At 61.1% G+C, this 18,382-nt stretch overlaps 2 protein-coding genes across 2 annotated transcripts; one reads left to right on the forward strand and one right to left on the reverse strand.

The window, feature by feature from the left end:
* The first annotated feature begins 1,379 nt into the window (after positions 1–1,379).
* Positions 1,380–11,526, forward strand: PYGL (glycogen phosphorylase L). The gene is made up of 19 exons (XM_027906656.1): positions 1,380–1,494; positions 2,816–2,894; positions 3,026–3,129; positions 3,580–3,711; positions 4,497–4,608; positions 4,696–4,778; positions 5,666–5,809; positions 5,964–6,056; positions 6,261–6,407; positions 6,966–7,129; positions 7,222–7,336; positions 8,044–8,145; positions 8,239–8,386; positions 8,473–8,531; positions 9,181–9,322; positions 9,450–9,657; positions 9,739–9,873; positions 10,311–10,377; positions 10,569–11,526. Exons 1-19 carry the CDS (start codon positions 1,423–1,425, stop codon positions 10,755–10,757), a joined length of 2,295 nt encoding a protein of 764 aa, XP_027762457.1. The 5' UTR covers positions 1,380–1,422; the 3' UTR covers positions 10,758–11,526.
* On the reverse strand, positions 11,350–16,873 carry ABHD12B (abhydrolase domain containing 12B). Its single transcript, XM_027906657.1, has 13 exons — positions 16,788–16,873; positions 15,001–15,128; positions 14,449–14,551; positions 14,228–14,347; positions 13,905–13,935; positions 13,697–13,742; positions 13,478–13,607; positions 13,295–13,335; positions 12,955–13,034; positions 12,689–12,771; positions 12,088–12,166; positions 11,834–11,958; positions 11,350–11,486 (listed from the first exon to the last, which is right to left on the reverse strand). The coding sequence occupies exons 1-13, from the start codon at positions 16,871–16,873 to the stop codon at positions 11,465–11,467; spliced, it is 1,074 nt and encodes a 357-aa protein (XP_027762458.1). The 3' UTR covers positions 11,350–11,464.
* Between the last annotated feature and the right edge of the window lie 1,509 nt (positions 16,874–18,382).

Below are 18,382 nucleotides of genomic sequence, written 5' to 3' on the forward strand. Positions count from 1 at the left end.
GATTTAGAGCCGTTCCCGGTAACTTTTCCGAGCGGAGGGATTGGACTTTACCAAGCGAGGCCACTGTCCTTTGCTTTGCAAAACAAACAGAGAGCGGCTTGGCCGGCAGCGGGGTGCAGGGCATGGGAACGCCGTTTGTTGTCCCGCGGCGCCGGCGTGGGTGCTGTCTACCAAAACCAACTCCAAAGCCTTCCCGGGGGAATTATTGGAAAGGCTTAAAGGCACCCGAAGCCAACCACAAACAGGTCTTGTTGAACACAAGTGATCCCAAGCGTAAGAGATCCGGTTTGTGCAGGAGTTGCTGTGCTGCTGCTGCTGCTGCTCGTCCCGCTGGCTCGCTCCGGGCTCTGCCCCGGGGGGGATTAAGCCCTAATCCCTCTCCTGACACCTGGATGTCCCTGTCGGCATCAATTTCCTCCCTGCCGACACCTCACTGGGACCGTGCCAGCCCCGATAGCTGAACGCTCCCCCGTGTTGCGTAGGGGTGAGAAAAACGAGCCTCTTCCAAGGGCTTGGATTTGGGACTCTTCCGTGTAGCCGAGCCGTGCTGTGTGCCTGGAGTCACCGCTCGCAGCTCCGCCGCGGCCAAACCAGAAATCCCCACGGATCCCGCCCAGCACACCCTGCCCGTGGCAGGAGGGTTGGGACAAGACGATCTTTTATGATCCCTCGCAGCCCCAAAACCATTCTGTGATTCCAGGGTTCTATCCCACCTCCCTTCCCCAGCCCGACTCCGCGCAGGTCCTGGGGAAACCTGTCGAGTCAGCGACTTCCTCCAGCCTAAATCCTTCCTTAAAACCTGCCGGTGCTGACGCCAGGGGACGGCTTAGCGCAAGGCCGAACCGGCCGCATCCTGCGCCCGCCGTGTCAGCATCGGGAGCATCCCGAGCTCCGCACCCCCGGGAAGGGCAGGGGAAGCCCGTGTGCCCACAGTGTCCCCGCGGCCACCGCCTGGCCCCGGCGCCTCTCGCGGTTTTCCGGTTGCTTTGCAGCTCCGGGGTGACCGGGAGGAGGAAACGTCTCCTTTTGAGAGTTTAATTTCGTGTCGCTGCGTTCACCCGCTCAGATGGAGTGGGGTGGCCGTCCCGGAGCTGTCCCTGCTCTGGGACAGGGCAAAGGGGCTTGTCCAAAAAAAAAAAAAAAAAAACCCAACAAAAAAACCCAGACTCTTCCCGGCTTGGGAAACAGCAGGAGAGAGCAAGGCAGGGGCTGCAGGGCCACACGGGATTCCCAGCCCTCCAATTCCTGGTTGCAAACCACCCTGCTCTGTTGAGAGCCGGGTTTTTTTTTTCCTGTTCTTTGTGAGAAAACACCCAGTAACAGCTTTGGGGTCCCAGGGAGCCTCCTCCAGCCCTCCAGGGAAGGTGACCAGGGGGTGGTTTTCTCTTGCAGAGGATTTACTACCTCTCCCTGGAGTTCTACATGGGGCGGACGCTGCAGAACACCATGATTAACCTGGGGCTGCAGAACGCCTGCGACGAGGCCGTGTACCAGGTGAGCACCCCAGGTGGGCATGAGGTCCGGGACAAGGAGGGCTCTGTGCCCTCCAGCTCCTGGGAATGTCCCTGTTTTGCCACCCTGGCTGCAAAATGCTCCTTGAGCTGCAGGAAATGCTGCCCCAAGACCTGCCCTGGAAAGGCCTGGGGCTGCCCAGCCCGGCAGCTGCGATCCTGGGGGATCAGCAGGATCCCATTTCCAGCCCATAAACTGGAAGGGAACTGGTAGCTCTGTGGATGAGGCCGTTCATACCAGTAATCAGTGGCAGGGAGGGAATAAAACCTTGGCCTCCTCAACCCCAGCTGGGCGCTGGCACCTGGTGGCACTGGGGTTATCTGAGGTTTTTGGGTGGCTCCTTTGCTCCCCACCCTGTCACCTTCTGTGCCCAGCGCTGCCAGACACGGCCAGGGCGGTTGCACAAGAGCAGGAACAGCTTTTGTGCAAACATGTTCAAAGGAGAGGAACTTAATTTTAGGTGGGTTTTTTTTTTTTAAATTTTACTCCACTTGCTGTGGCCGTGGGACATCAGAGCCAAGGGTTTCCATGGGAAAAGGGGGCTTAGCTGAGCTCCCTGAGGAGTTTTTGCATAGGCAAAACCTCTTCCTTCCTCAGGATCCCAGGCTGGAAAATTTAAATTTCCCTCGAAAAGCGGTGTAGGTGCTTGTCACCTTAAAGGGTAATGCTTGGAGTGGGGAGGATGGGCATCTGGGTGCCTTCCCCAGGGGATTGGGGTGCTGGGGGAGCAGGAACACGGCACCCAGCTGCCTTCCCTAGGGGATAGGGGTGCTGGGGGAGCAGGAACCAGGCATCCAGGTGCCTGCCCCAAGGGATGAGGGTGCTGTGGGAATGAGAATATGGCATCTGGGTGACTGGCCCCAGGGATGGGGATGCCGGGGGAGCAGAAACCTGGTGTACTGGGACTACAGCCAGGGAGAGAGGGAACAGACCTGGGAATAAGCCCCCAGAGCCTTTGGAAATGTCTGGGACCCCGAGAGCAGCACCCTGGTCACAGCTGGGTGCCCCCCAACTCCCAGAACTTGCCCTGAGCGAGGTCGTGGATGTGTGTGTCCCTTGTAAAGGCTGGTGGAGCGACTTTAAACACCAAAGCTGGTCCCTGCCGTGGTGTGGAGCTGCAGCCAAGGTGGAGAGGGGCTTCTCTGGGTGCAAATCACAGTGTCCCAGGGGTGGGGCTTGTGGGATCAGGCGCCTTTCCACCCTTCCTGGAGCCCACCTGGAAGGGAGTGTGTGCCAACAGTGCCTCCCCTCTGTGGGGCTGGGCGCCCTGGGAGCCTCCAACTCCTCTCCTACTTGTTTGTAGCTCGGGCTGGACATGGAAGAGCTGGAGGAAATCGAGGAGGATGCCGGTCTGGGCAACGGGGGTCTCGGCAGGCTGGCTGGTGAGTGAGCCCCCCCCTGAGGGCACATCCCTGGGGGCTTTGCATCTACCACAGGGATTACCTAATCCTGGGGGGGTTTATTATTGCTCCTGGGGGATCCCAGCTCACTGCTCCCTCTCTCTCCCTGCCAGCCTGCTTCCTGGACTCCATGGCCACGCTGGGGCTGGCAGCCTATGGCTACGGCATCCGCTACGAGTACGGCATCTTCAACCAGAAGATCCGGGACGGGTGGCAGGTATGGAGGGGGGCGTGGCCCTCGCTGTCCCCCAGCAGGACAAAAACTCACACCCCCCCCCTTAGCTCAGGCTGCACAGACACTCCCCCTGAGCTTGGAGGCTGCTGCTCTGATACTTAAAGCTCCTCAGCTGCTTTCCTGAACAAGTTTAACTTCTTAAGTTAAACAGGTGAGGATGGAGCAGTTGTGTCCCTGCTCCTCGTGGAGCAAGGCCTGAAGAGGCTGGTTTGGAAACGCAACATGAGCAACTCACTGAGAGAAATGCTTTTTTTTTCCCCCATCCCTCACCCCTCTGGCAGGGTACCTGGGGTAGATCCCTGCTCTCCAGGTGGTACCCAAATCAAAGTTTAGGGCTGACACGCTCCCAAGGATCATCCCCGGCTTTGCCCTTTCCCAGCCGTCCTCCCTGGGGCTGGGTGGCCCCGTCACCGCTCCCGCTCCCTCCCTCAGGTGGAAGAAGCCGATGACTGGCTCCGGCACGGCAACCCCTGGGAGAAGGCCCGTCCCGAGTACATGCTGCCCGTGCACTTCTACGGCCGCGTGGAGCACTCGCCCGCCGGCGCCAAGTGGGTCGACACCCAGGTACGGGCTGGGATCGGGGAGCGGGGAACAGAACACCCCTTCCATGGATACAGGTTTGGCTGCTCCTCATCTGCAGCCAAGCTCCCCGTCCCTGCAAGTGTTCAAGGCCAGGTTGGACGGGGATTGGAGCAGCCTGGTCCAGTGGAAGGTGTCCCTGCCCGTGGCGAGGGGTGGAACGGGATAATCCTTAAGGTCCCTTCCAACCCGTGTCCAGCTCTGGAGTTCCCGGAACAAGAAGGATGTGGAGCTGCTGGAGCAAGTCTGAGAAGGACATGGAGATGTTCCAAGGGCTGGAGCCCCTCTGCTCTGGAGCCAGGCTGGGAGAGCTGGGGGGGTTCACCTGGAGAAGGGAAGGATCCAGGGAGACCTGAGAGCCCCTTGCAGGGCCTAAAGGGGCTCCAGGAGAGCTGGAGAGGGACTGGGGACAAGGATGGAGGGACAAGACAAGGGGGAATGGGTTCCCACTGCTAGAGGGCAGAGTTAGATTGGATTAGAAGCATGCTCAAGCTTCCACCTGGATAATAATAGAATCCCAGGATAATCTGGGTTGGAAGGGACCTTAAAGCTCGCCTCATTCCACCCCCTGCCATGGGCAGGGACACCTTCCACTAGAGCCAGGGAAGCTGGGGTGTCCCTGGGGTTACCGAGCACGTCCACCCACACACGCAACCCCACGGAGGGGGACACAGCCCTGAGCTCCACCCCGGGTCTGTGGGATTGGGAGGGCTCCAGGAGGAACACGGAGGGATCCCAGCCCACCTCCAGCTGCCCTGACACTGTCCTAGGTGGTGCTGGCACTGCCCTACGACACCCCCGTGCCCGGGTACATGAACAACACCGTCAACACCATGCGCCTGTGGTCGGCCCGGGCCCCCAACGACTTCAACCTGCGCGACTGTGAGTGGGGGCTGGTGGGGTGCCAGGCGGGATGGGGCGAGGTGAGGGGGTCCCACGCCCACCTGATCCCTCTGTTCCCTTCCCCAGTCAACGTTGGAGACTACATCCAGGCCGTGCTGGACAGAAACCTGGCGGAGAACATCTCCCGCGTCCTCTATCCCAATGACAACGTGAGTCACCATGCGGGACTGGGTGGTCTCGGTTTTAGGGGGAAGGGGTCCCTGTTTTAGGGATGGCTGAGGAGTGCACGGGCAGAGCGGGAAGTGGAGCAGCCCCTCTCTCCAGGACACTGTAGGGATGCTTTCAGTTGTGTTTCAAGCTGCTTGGATGGGGATTGCCGCTTCTCACCAGCACAGATTTGCCGGGGGGGGAGTGGGGACGAGCACGTCCTGCTGCAGCAACATTCCTTGAGTCTCAAAATAAGACATGAAGGCAAACTGCTGAATGCTGCTGGTGTTTCCCTGATGGTCCTTTGCAGCCCTGGGACCAGAGGCTGTGCCTCAAATTGGCGGTGTGATGGGAATGTACAGCCCTTCCCAGCCACAAACCAAGCTGTGGAGCAGGGGGAGAAGTTGAAGGTGGCTCTCCTTGCTCTGCAGCCTGTTTGGGGCTGGTCCTGGTGGATTTTTTTTTCCCATTAAATCCTTCCCAGCTGGTGGGGAGGGCCAGGGGCACCACAGCTCCACTGGTGAGGTTGCCTCCTGCAGCTCCTCTTTCGCAGACCAGCAGGATGATGTTTTGTGCTGCATTAAAGGGTTTAAGCCTTGTCCTAGAAACAGCTCCTGTGGCTTCCCTTCCCATTGTCCCACTACCCTTCCTTGCAGCCAGAATATTCAAACCAGGGGAACAGGTTTTGGTGATGCTTGGCAGGGATTTAACCAGTTTGTACCAGCACATCTCAAACCCCTGTGCTGAAATCTGGGAAGCAAGAAGATGTTGGGATTAGAGCTGGTGCTGGGGGAAGCGTGGGGTGCTCAGACCCCGGTATGGGTCCCTGGGCACAGGGAGCACCAGGAAGCACAGGGAATCCTGCAGTTCCCTGCTCCTCTGCCCACAGTTCTTCGAGGGGAAGGAGCTGAGGCTGAAGCAGGAGTACTTTGTGGTGGCTGCCACTCTCCAGGACATCATCCGCCGCTTCAAAGCATCCAAATTCGGGAGCACGGACACCGTCCGGACCGTGTTCGACTCCTTCCCCGACCAGGTACCAGCCAGGGTTGCTCTGTCGTGTGCCTTGGAGCTTGTCCCAACATCCCAACACCTCCCAGGCGCTGGAGAGGTGTTTGGACCCTCCGAGGGTGCCCGTGCCCAGTGGGGTGTCCCCGTGTCCCCCACGTGTCCCCTCCCCGCTTTTCCAGGTTGCCATCCAGCTGAACGACACCCACCCCGCCATGGCCATCCCTGAGCTGATGAGGATCTTCGTGGACATCGAGAAGCTGCCGTGGGACAAGGTAGGGAGAGACCCCACCCGGCTCTTGGGTCTCCTCCACTCACACCCACCCCGCCAGCAGTGGAGGAGCTGGGCACCCGGTTTGGGGGCTGTGGAGCAGTCAGGTTGGGTTTAACTGGTGTGCACTGGGAGGGGCTGGTGGGAGGACCATGGGGGGGTGGTGGCACCCGGGGTGCTGCTGAGTCCTGGCTCTTCCCCACCCCAGGCCTGGGACCTCACCAAAAGGACCTTCGCCTACACCAACCACACAGTGCTTCCTGAGGCCCTGGAGCGCTGGCCCGTGGACCTGGTGGAGAAGCTGCTCCCCAGGCACCTGCAGATCATCTATGAGATCAACCAGAGACACCTGGATGTGAGTGCAGGAGCACGCTCCGGAGAGGGGGACAGGGATACAGTGTTGGGACGAGGGGAATGCGCAAACTGATGATGCTGGGGGTGTGGGAGGGTGATTCCAGCTGCTGTTTTGGGAGGTTGGCGTAGAGAAAAGTACTTTCCCACCAGTGCATTGCCATCCTGCAGTTAGTTGGTGTTTAGAGGCTTCACCCATTGCTCCAGGGACCCCCTTGTTGGCATTTCTTAGCTTCCTAAACGCTAAATTCTTCCTGGGAAAGGATGAGGTTGGAAGTGCAGAGATGGTGGTTTGACCTCCTGGTCTGGCAGCGCAAGGCTTTTGCCAAAATGGCCTTACCAGCCAAATGTGTGCCCCAAAACCCATCCGTGGGGGAATTGGGGGTTCCTTCTGTCCAGAGACATCCGTGCTGGGGAAGGGGGTTTGCACCAACACAGAGTAAAAGCTACCCCTCACTCCAATGCCCTGGAGATATTGCCATGGTCCCCTCCTTGCGAGCCACGGGGTGGGACATCCCTCAGTGCCAGCACCGCTCACCACCCCTCCCGACTCCACTGACAGCACATCGCATCCCTGTTCCCCAACGACGTGGACCGGCTGCGGAGGATGTCCCTGATCGAGGAGGGGGGCACCAAGAGGATCAACATGGCCCACCTCTGCATCGTGGGCTCCCACGCCGTCAACGGCGTGGCCAAGATCCACTCCGAGATTGTCAAGACTCAGGTGTAAGCGCGGGGAGGGCGGTGGGAGCGGTGGTGGTGGTGGTGGTGGTGCCAGGTGGGTGAGGCTGAAGCCGCCCCCCTCCTCGTCCTCGCAGCTTCGAGGACTTCGCCGAGCTGGAGCCGGAGAAGTTTCAGAACAAGACCAACGGCATCACCCCCCGGCGCTGGCTCCTGCTCTGCAACCCGGGGCTGGCGGAGCTCATCGCGGAGGTAACGGGGTGGGGGGGACGCCCTGGGCCCCCTGGCCCTTCCATCCTGATCCCAGGACGGACCCCGGGGATACCACAAGAACATCCATCATTTACACCTTCTAAACTATTTACATCTTCTTAGTGGTTGAGGGTTGAGGAGGTGCTGGTTGAGGAAAGGGGGTTCTCCCCCTCTGCTGGTGAGACCCCACCGGCTGTGCTGCCTCCAGCCCTGAGGCACCAACATTAAGGATGTCCATGGAGCTGCTGGAACAAGTCCAGAGGAGGCCACAAAGAGGATTAGAGGGCTGGAGCCCCTCTGCTCTGGAGCCAGGCTGGGAGAGCTGGGGGGGTTCACCTGGAGAAGAGAAGGATCCAGGGAGACCTGAGAGCCCCTTGCAGGGCCTAAAGGGGCTCCAGGAGAGCTGGAGAGGGACTGGGGACAAGGGTGTGGAGGGACAGGACAAGGAGGAATGGCTTCAAAATGCCATGATGGGATACTGGGAAGAAATTCTTGGCTGTGAGGGTGGTGAGGCCCTGGCACAGAGAAGCTGTGGCTGCCACCTCCCTGGAAGTGTTCCAGGCCCAGGTTGGACGGGGCTTGAAGCAACCTGGTCCAGTGGAAGATACCCCTGCCCATGGCAGGGAGGGGGAACAAGATGAGCTTTAAGATTCCCTCCCAACCCAAACCATCCCACCCGTCAGCACATGCCTGTGCTCCCGTTGCAGAAAATCGGGGAGGACTACGTGAGGGACCTGAGCCAGCTGACCAAGCTGCACGAGTTCGTGGACGACGACCTGTTCATCCGGGAGGTCGCCAAAGTGAAGCAGGTGAGGGGGTGTGGGCAGGAGGGGGGGGGACACGGGCAGGTGTGGGCAGGGGGGAAGAGACCAGGGGCTGACACACTCCCTTCACTGGGCCAGGAGAACAAGGTGAAGTTCGCGCTGTACCTGGAGAAGGAGTACAAAGTGAAGATCAACCCTTCCTCCATGTTCGACGTGCACGTGAAGAGGATCCACGAGTACAAGCGGCAGCTGATGAACTGCCTGCACATCATCACCATGTACAACCGTAAGGCACCGGGGCATGGGCTGTCCCAGGGGGGCACCGGCATCCCTGTGCCCCCCCTGCCCCGGTGACACCGCTCTGTCCTCCAGGAATCCGGAGGGATCCCACGAAGCTGTTCGTGCCCAGGACGGTGATCATTGGGGGCAAGGTGAGCTGGGTCAGGGAGTTTTTTAGACGTTCTGGTGGAAGTGTGGGCGCAGATGCCTCAGGGGGCCGTGTCTCTACGTCTGCCTGCTGGGAGGGTGAAGCCAGGTGGGGGTTGGTCTCTTCTCCCCGGGTGACAAGTGACGTGACGGAGTAAACGGCCTCAAGTTGCATCAGGGGAAGTTTAGGTTGGATATTAGGGGTAAAAAAATTCCTTCACCAAAAGGGTGGTCAGGCATTGGAACAGGCTGCCCAGGAAAGTGGTGGAGTCCCCATCCCTGGAGGGATTTAAAGGACATGTGGATGTGGCACCTGGGAACATGGGTCAGTGGTGGCCTTGGCAGTGCTGGGGGAAGGATTGGACATGACGACCTTAGAGGGCTTTTCCAGCTTAAACAATTCCATGATTCTGTGTCCGTGAAGTTCTCCAGGAAGTGCTGGAGGAGCCTGGTTAGCTTCAACCCAAACAAGGCACCAGACCTGGGGGGAGGGGGAGGGCTGGGACAACCATATGTTGTTGCCTGTGGTCAGAGAAGTCCCCAAAAACGCAGTGGTGCAACACATGTTGGACATGACGATGGGAGCAGGGCTGAGCAGGTTCTTCCCTGGATGTGTGGGAGCTGGGTGTGCCTCACCTGTGGCTTCTCTCCCAGGCTGCCCCAGGATACCACATGGCCAAAATGATCATCAAGCTCATCAACGCCGTGGCTCAGGTGGTGAACAACGACCCCATGGTGGGGAGCAAGCTCAAGGTCATCTTCCTGGAGAACTACAGGGTCTCCCTGGCAGAGAAAGGTACCCTGGGCACGCTGTGGGGAGGGGATGGCCTTCCACCAGCCCATGGCTCCATCACAGCAGATCCAACGTCCTTTTGGCGTGCTACAAAGCCGAAGCCCCCCGTGTCCCTGTGTTCCCTTGGCAGTGATCCCCGCGACCGACCTGTCGGAGCAGATCTCCACGGCGGGCACCGAGGCCTCGGGCACGGGCAACATGAAGTTCATGCTGAACGGGGCCCTGACCATCGGCACCATGGACGGAGCCAACGTGGAGATGGCCGAGGAGGCTGGGGAGGAGAACCTGTTCATCTTCGGCATGAGGGTGGAGGACGTCACGGAGCTGGACAGGAAAGGGTGAGGGGCTTGGGGACGCCACGGGGGTGTCACCACGGGCGGCTGGGGCCGCGCCATCTCACGTCACCCCCTTCCCTCCAGGTACAACGCCCAGCTCTACTACGACCGGCTCCCCGAGCTGAAACAAGCCGTGGACCAGATTAAGAGCGGCTTCTTCTCCCCCAAAGAGCCCAACCTCTTCAACGACGTCATCAACATGCTCTTCCACCACGACAGGTGAGGCCTGGGGGGCCATCCACCCCCTAGGGGGTTGGGTCTCTCCCCTGCAGAGCAGCCCCTGGCACCAACCATCCCCCCTTCTCTGGCCCTGATGACCACATCAGGGTGTTGGGGCCACGCTGCTCCCCAGGCACAGGCCCTTCATGCTTGCTGCAATAACACCCCTGGGTGTGCAACCCTTCCAGATAATTTTAGGTGTTTCAAGGGCTTTCCTGGCCAAAGCATTGAGCAGCCACGGGCGTTGGGATGGGAGAAATCGTTTCCCTGGGTGCCCTCCCGGAGCATCCAGGGTTCTGTACCAACAGGCCGTGGGGAGGGGGAATTTGGCTGGAGGATTTGTGTCAGAGGAAGCCCCAGGGGAGGCACCATGCCATGCTCCCACCTTCCCATTCCTGGTGCCCCTGACTCCTCTTTTTTTTTTTTCACTGCTCCAGGTTTAAAGTCTTTGCAGACTACGAGGCTTACGTGAAGTGCCAGGAGAAGGTCAGCGAGCTGTACCTGGTGAGTGCCAGCCAGGGGACGAGGCGGGAATTGTGCTGGGACGCAACACCCCGTCCCAGAGAAGGGCTCTGGTGGGGCCGTGCGTGGAGATGGGATCCCATCGGCTTGTCCTGGCCGACAAGCCACGCGCGTCCCCGGCCTCGGGGGGGGGCCAACCAGCCAACATCGTCCCACCACCGCTCTCCTTGCAGAACTCCAAGGCCTGGACCAAGATGGTCATCAGGAACATCGCGGCGGCCGGCAAGTTCTCCAGCGACCGCACCATCAAGGAGTACGCCCGGGACATCTGGCACGTGGAGCCCTCCGACCTGAAGATCCCCCCGCCCAACGAGCCCCGGGACGCGGCCCAGGACAAGACCCCCAATGGCACGGCGGCGTAGGGACCCCGGGGGAGGTGGGGGACAGAGCTGGGGGGTGGGGGGTGGTGGATGGGAGCACATGCGCTGTAAAATTCTCTGCTGTCGTAGTCTTGTGTGTCGCTGCTGCTGGCTTTCCTAACGGAGCGGGAACCGGGAAGGGGCGGGGTTTTTATAAGGTCAGGTGTCGTGCGTGCGTGCGTGGAAAGCGAAACCACAGTCGCCCTCGTTTGCTTGCAATTTAGGTGCTAAAAATAAAAAAAAAACAAAAAGTGCCATTGGAGTCCAAGGGGCTGTTTGCTGAATTGCTAAAATGAGGGGGCTGGGCTGGTTTCCACCGAGGCTAACGGCCAGGGATGGGGTGGGCAGCACAGCTGGACACAGCTGGCCACAGCTGGCTGGGCCCTTGCAGGCGCTGCCGAGGCAGGATGTGGGGGTGCAGCTCTCACCAGCCCTGAGGCACCAGTGCCAGGGGGTTGAGGGGTGTTTGCAGTCAGGCCCCTGTACCCCCACCCCTGATCCAGGGGCTCCTCCCGCTCGCAGCTCCGGTGATCCAGGCCACACCAGTGTCTCCATCCCTCGAGTCACCCGCAGCATCCTCCAGGCAGGGGGGGGCGAATTAAAAGGTTTCTCAGTAGTTTTTTATTACGTACAGCAGTAAGTTCAGTGCCACGTGGGGGTCCTGGAGTGGGATGGAGGGAGCGGGCGGTCGCTGCACGCGGCAGTTGGCGTCACTTCATGTTCAGAAAGTCTCTGCAACCAGATGTAATAAATCTTACACTGTGTCACTGACCCTCCTGTGCTGCGTCAGAGCCTGATTTGTGATCCCTGGAGGTGGGGCTGAGCTGGGCTTGGAGCAACTCTGCACCCAGGGCAGAGAGGAGCTGGTGTCCCCAGGGCCACCTCCCCGCGACACCCAGGGCTGAGGGCAGTGAGGAGTGAATGAAGCTCAAGAAGTGAGTCCAGCAAACACCATGGGGAGCGGGAGGAGCAGGGGGAAGACACCTGTGTGGTTGCAGCAGGAGAGAAGGCACCAGTGGAAGAAGAGACCCAGACTCATCCTGTGCCTCCCCACACCCTTTCTGTGGAGCAGCACTTACTTCACCAGGGCTGGCAGCTCCGGGTTGAACGAGATGTAGTCGTGGCCCAAGCCCAGCTTTTCGGGAAAGGTAATGAACTTCACCTTGCTTTTGTCCTTGTAGGCGTTGTGAGCTGTCTCATAGAGCTGGGGTGGGGTGGGATTGTGGTTAGTGAGACCCCAAACCCTTTCCTGGCACCCTGGGCACTTCATCCCTCCAAAGCCAGGCTGGAACGGTGCCCAGCCCTTGTGACAGCGCAGATGGCAGGTCCCCACCTTGCGTCCCATGTGTGGAGGCACGACACCATCATCTTCTGCGTGCAGGATGAGGAGGGGACAGGCCAGCACCTTCACACTGCAGGCAGCAAACACAGCGCTGAGGACCCACAGGAGCCTCCCCCGCCCCTGCTTCAACTCCCACAGCACCCTGACCCCCCCGGCAGTGCCCCTCAGAGCCATCCCAACCCATCAGTGGCACCCACACCGGGTGCCCTGGCAGGTCCACGTGAGTGATGCCCATGCTGCTTGCCCTGGCATGGCAGCACCAAGCACCCTAATCACCTCAAACCCCAATTAGCAGGTCTCTGGTTTCAAAAGCACCCAGAAATCTCTCTGGCCGTGTGTGCACGAGTGGGTAGCGCCCCAAAAAAAGGGATGGTGGCTTGTGGACTTTGCTTAATAATTACACTGATATCTGGGGTTATGCAAATAAAAAGGCACTTCCGAGGCGTGAATAAGCTGGGTGAACACAGAGGAGTGCAGGGATTTCATGGGCTGACGTGACATCTCTCCTCAGCCAGGTGGTCCCGGAATCATCCTGGAGTTATCCCAGCAGTGCCCTGGAAACGGCTGAGCCCCTTTCCCACCAGGAACTCACTTCTCATCGCTGCGGAAGAACATGTCAGCCCGAGCCAGCGAGTCCAGGATGAGGTACCCAAATCCCGGGAACTGGCGGTAGATCTGCCAGGGAGAGAATTTGGGGGGTGCTAAGGCGTGGCTGGGATTCACATGTGAGGGGGGGGAGACTCAGGTAGCTGGGGCTGACACCGCTGGGGGACCCCACAGGCAGAGCCTGTCACCAGCTGGGGACCCGACAGGCAGGACCCACCCCCCTGTCACTGCTGGTGACCCCCCCAGACTCACCTTGGTGATGGGGATGTGGGCAGCTGCCTCTCGGATGTTGGTGTAGGGAGACTCCAGGACAACGGCATCAACCTGCACCCCTGAGGGCAAAGCAGGGTGGGAGCGCTGTGGGGGGCTGTCCCCTCTCCCCAGACTGCTGCCACACTCCCCTCCCAGCCAAGATGTCCCCATCCCACTAAGGAGGACAGGGATGGCCACTTGTCCCCACCGCAGGGGCCAAGCTTGATGCTAAAGCAGAGAGTGACAGCGCTCCCCATCCCCAAAAATCTGGCCAAGGCTGTGCAGAGCCCCAAGGGGACACCACGTGGGGACAACCCAACCCAGCCATGCTGGCCCTTACCTCGCTCCTCCTGCAGTTTCCTTGCTGCGTTTGTGGCAATCCTGTGACAGGGGAGGTGACGGTGAGGGGGGAGCAGCCACCACACCCCGGCAGGGTGCACAGCACCCTCAGACTTCCCCCTTCCCGGCTGGGGTTTGGCTTTGCAGGTGCAGGGTGGGCTCTGTGTCCCTTCATCCCACCTACCCTGTCCCCAGGGAGTGTCCCCAGAAGAGGATGCTGCTGTTCCCGCTCCGTGCTTTCGCCCAGTCGTAGAGTGCCAGGACATCCGTGGTGAAGCCTCTCTCCGTGGGGTGCCCAGTGGAGTCCCCATAGCCTGCGAGGGGCATGGCTTGGTGTCACCACCCTGGGGGGCACCAGCCCCAAGAGGGGCTCACCCAGTGAGGGGCAGGGGGGTGACTCTACCTCTGTAGTCCAGAGCCAGGATGTGGAAGTCAGCAGCGCCCATCGTCTGTCGGAGCAGCAGGGTGTTACCACCTGCGGGGTTGGGGATGCACCCCAGGACCCCCAGCGTGGCCAGGTCACTCTGCCCAGGGTCCCTCTTGAGTCCCCAGAGCCAGCAGGAGCCTTATATTCCCAGCAGGTCCCAGTGTCCCCACAGGGCACCACTTACCTTCAGGAACTGGACGCGGTGACGCGCGGCCCTGACGGGGAGAACGAGGTTAGAGCTCGGGGGGACCCCAAGGGACCCTCCCCTCCAGCACCACCAGTGCAGGAGAGGGACCAGGGTGACCTTCTCCCAGGAGCAGAGAGCTGGGTGCTAAATGGGGTGGCTGATTTTATCCCCTTTATCTTTTAGGGATTTTTTTAATGACTGACAGTTCGGCACCCACCGCAGCAGCCCCTGCACCGAGTCTGCTGGTTCTCACCTGAGAGCAGCCCCTGCATCCATCCTGCCCTGGCCCTGGCCCTGCAGCAGCACCCACGGGCACTCACCTGGTGCCCCCGTTGCCGTGCAGGTAGATGATCACGGGGTGAGCATCAGCCAGTGCCTCCTCGTACCAGCGCCGGTCCTGGCCCCGCGCCTCGGCCGCTCTGCTGCCCGGCACCGTGTGCCTGGGGGGGCACAGGGGGGGTCACCCCAGGGAATCCCACCTGGCATAGCCAGGACAGTGCATCCTGTGCCCACCCAGGGTGCCGAGGATGTCCCCACTCACCAGATGCCAACGGTGACGCCCGGCTCGGTGGTGAGGTGCAGGTTGATGGTGTTGTTCACCAGCAGCTCCGGCCGCTGAAAGTCCGCGAAGAAGGGGAAGGCCACTGATGGAGAAACCAGAGCCATCACACCTCACACCCAGTTGCTTTTACACCTTTTTTTTTTGTTTTTTTTTTGTTTTTTTTTTAATTCCAAATCAACACGGTAGGGTTTTTAAACTATGTAGGGCCACGCTCGGGTAGTTGAGCTCAGCCCTGTGCCACATCCTCCTGCCAGGATTCCCAGCCCCGCCGACGTTGTGCGTGCCCAGGCGTGTTGTAACTCCAGGCAGTAAACAGGGTCGGCAGCAGCACGTTATTAGAGCTTGCAAAACACAGGGAAAGGTCTCTCCGTGCCTCCTCTGCAAGCCCACGGCTCAGGGGGAGTCGGGTGGGCGCTGTCCCGGTGCCACCCAGGCAGTGGGTGTGGCCCCACCCGTGCTTTGGGGGCTCCCCACCACCCAGCTGAATCCCTGTGAGGGTTCTCCCGGCTGGGACGGCCCCGGGGTACTCACGGAAGTTCAGGTAGACAAATTTGGTGAGCACGCTGGGGAAGAGGCGGACCAGGAAGGGCACGGAGATGTAGATGAGGAGCATCGCCAGGAGGAGGGTCCGCAGGTGGGAGAGCCAGGAACGCCGGCCCCTGCAAGGGAGGCACCTTCTGAGCACGTTCCCCTCCCATCCCAAGGGATTTGGGGTGCAGCAGAGCAGGCTCCCCACTCCCAATCCCAGTCGTGATGGTTGGGAACAGCAGCAGCTTTTCCCCACGAGGGTCTGAGGACGCTGTTTGTGTCCCCCTTGGGAGCGGGAACCTGATCCCCACACCAGCATTTTGGGGATGGAGCCGAGGTGTCGGAGCAGCCCCGCCGTGACACAGTGTGATAAAGCCGTGATTCCAGCCCCCACACCCTCCCACAGGACGCCGGGAGGCAGGAAAGGCAGGGAATGTGCCAGGGCTGGGAGCTGCAAACCAAACCGGCAATAAGGAGCGACCGATACTCTATGGCAACACCCCGAGTCCCGGCTGGGGAGACGCAGTCACAGAGGTGTCCCCAAACCTGGCACTAAGAGCTTCTGCAATACTCCAGGGACACAGAGGGAAGGTGGGAAAGAGCTTGGAGAGCCCGCAGGGCGATGTCCCCAAGTGCCACCAGCAGAGGGTGGGGAGTGTGTCCGCCTCGCCAGCGTCCTGCCCCGAAGGGGCTGGGGACACATCCAGCTGCCCTCTGCAGCAGGAAGACACAGCCCCAGCCTCCAAGAGGGAACGGGAAGAGCCAAGAGCTGCAGCTTTCCTGGCATCAACCTCCCTCGTGGGCTCATGGTGCCAGATGATGGGGAAACCAGTCTGGGCACTGGGGGATTTAGGGCAGAGGTTTGTGGGGCAGGATTTAGGGCAGGGTAGCCAGGCACGGCTCAATCCCAGGATCACCATCCCTCCTGCAGAAGAGCCTCTTGTCCATTCCCTGCTTCGGGGGGTGCTGCAAGGTCCTGAGGAGAAGCAGCAAAAGGGGTGCCAGAGCAACGTGGCACTGGTCCCCAGGGCACAGGGAGCTCCTGGAATCCCAGTCGTCCCCCAGGTCTTTGGTCTGAGCAGTGCCGCTTTATGCCAGCAGCAACAGGCCAGGAATGCCCTGGAGAGGCTGCAGGGAATCGTCAGGTGCTGCTCTTGGTTTACACACCCAATGCTCAAGTGCAGGGGAGAGCCCTCACCCAGCCCTTGCACAACACCTGCCACAGGTGAGCACTGACCTGTCCAGACCAGAGCGAAGTGCCCACCAAGGGGCACCTCTGACAGCTGGCACGGCAACCACGGGGGACAGCAAGGCGACACGGCACTGCGTGGCATCGGGACAGGGTGGGACATGGCCACAGTGTAGGGCCATGGCAGGGTGACACAGGGACACGGCCACTGCCCGGGGTCACGGTGGTGGTAGGGTGACACGGGGACACGGCCACGGAACAGGGTCACCGCAATGACACGGGGACACGGCGACATGGCCACAGGGTGCGATCACCCCCGTGATAGACAGGGTGGCACGGCCCCGGTGGGGGGGCGGGGGACAGACACAGGGTCACGGCCCCAGCGAGGCGACAAGGCCACGGCGCGGGGACACGGGAGCACGGCCCGGGCACGGCCCCAGCCGGGCAGCACGGCCAGGGCACGGGGCCAGACCCGCGACACGGGGGACACGGCGGTGCACGTGGTCACAGGAGGCGCGACAGGGGGACGCGGCCGAGGGACGGCGACAGCGACAGCGGCTCCGGGGAGCGCAGCGGCGCGCCCAGCCCGGCGGGTACTCACCGCTGCTGCCGGGCCGCGCCGGCCCTGCCCTCCGCCCGGCCGCTGTCGCCGCTGTCGCCGTCCCTGTCACAGCCGCGCCGCCGCATCGCTCCGCGCCCGCCCGCGACAGCGCCGAGACAGCGCCGCGACAGCACCGACAGGCCCCGCCCACGGCCCAGGACACGCCCACACCACGGGGGGACACTCCCATGACAACAAGCCCCGCCCACCCCGTCCGTGACAACGGGTCACGCTCTCTTGCGCAAGCCACGCCCCCGACACGCCCCCTCGAGTTAAGGGGGCGGGGCCAGAACCGCCCACGCGGGGTCTCCGCCCGATCCGGGGCGGGCGGGGCTGGGGAGGACCCCAAAATGTCTGCGGGGCCGTGTCCCGCAGCGATGGGTGGGTTTGGGGGGGAATCCTGGCGGGGTTACAGCCCCCCCTGTCCCACACGGACGGGGAGGCCTAGCGGGGACCCCAGAAGATGCGCAGCCCCAAGGACAGGCGGGTGTGGGGGGGACCCCGGTCCAGGCTGCAGCCCCCTGTCCTGCAGGGATTGATGGATCGAGGGCAGATCCCGGCGGGGTTACGGCCCCCTGTCCCCCAGGGAGAGGTGGGTCAAGGGGGGATCCCCATGAGGCTGCAGTCCCCTGTCCCCCAGGGGTGGGTGGGTCCAGGGGGGATCCTATCAAGGCTGCAGCCCCATGTCCCCCAGACACGGGCAGGTCTAGGGGGGGCCCCAATCCAGTTACAGCCCGTTGTCCCCCAAGGATGGGTGAGTCTAGGGGGCACCCCACCAAGGTTGCATCCCCTTGTCTCCCGTGGCTGGGTGGGTCTAGGGGGGGAGCCCAGAAGATCTGCAGCCCCCTCTTTCCCGTGGATGGGTGTTTCCAGGGGGGACCCCATCAAGGCTGCAGCCCCCTGACTCCAAGACAGGCCGGGGAGAGCATGGGGCCAGCAGCAAGGTGACACACTGGGAAAATCAGCCTTGCCATGGGCAAGCAGTGCACAGGGAAAGCTTCCAGGTTAAAAAAAAAAGTATTTAAGAAAAAGTGTTTAAACCCAAAGCTGGTGTCCCTCGTCTTGGGCAGGAAGGGTGGAAACCTGCTGCTGGTTCCCCTTTCGGCTGAGCCTCGCACCTGCAGCTCTGTCAGGATGAGTCAGCTGGAACCTTTCAGGCTGAAACTTCCCACCAGGAAAGAAATATCCCCGTTTCACTGTTTTTCCCTGCGAAACTCTGCCAGGTGCAGGAGGATGTGCTGCCTAGAAGACACACAGGGCTCATCCATCACCTGCACGACCACACCTGGCAACGGGGCCCACAGCAGAGAGAGCTCCCTTAAGTATAATCCAGGAGGAATTGGGGGAAACTATTTCCCGGAGGAGCAGCCACCTATGCTGGCGTTTTTGAGCTGCTCTTGTTCCACCTGCCCTCCAAAGCAAGGCCTGTGCTGGTTTTCCTGAGTTAGAATCGTGGAATCCCAGAATAATCTGGGTTGGAAGGGACCTTGAAGCTCATCTTGTTCCACCCTCTGCCATGGGCAGGGACACCTTCCACTAGACCAGGTTGTTCCAAGCCCCGTCCAACCCGTCCTTGAACACTCCCAGGGATGCCA

The sequence above is a fragment of the Empidonax traillii genome, unplaced genomic scaffold, assembly GCF_003031625.1.
Source record: "Empidonax traillii isolate 1590-97213 ecotype Southwest subspecies unplaced genomic scaffold, ASM303162v1 scaffold1335:size128774, whole genome shotgun sequence".
Lineage (NCBI taxonomy): Eukaryota > Metazoa > Chordata > Aves > Passeriformes > Tyrannidae > Empidonax > Empidonax traillii.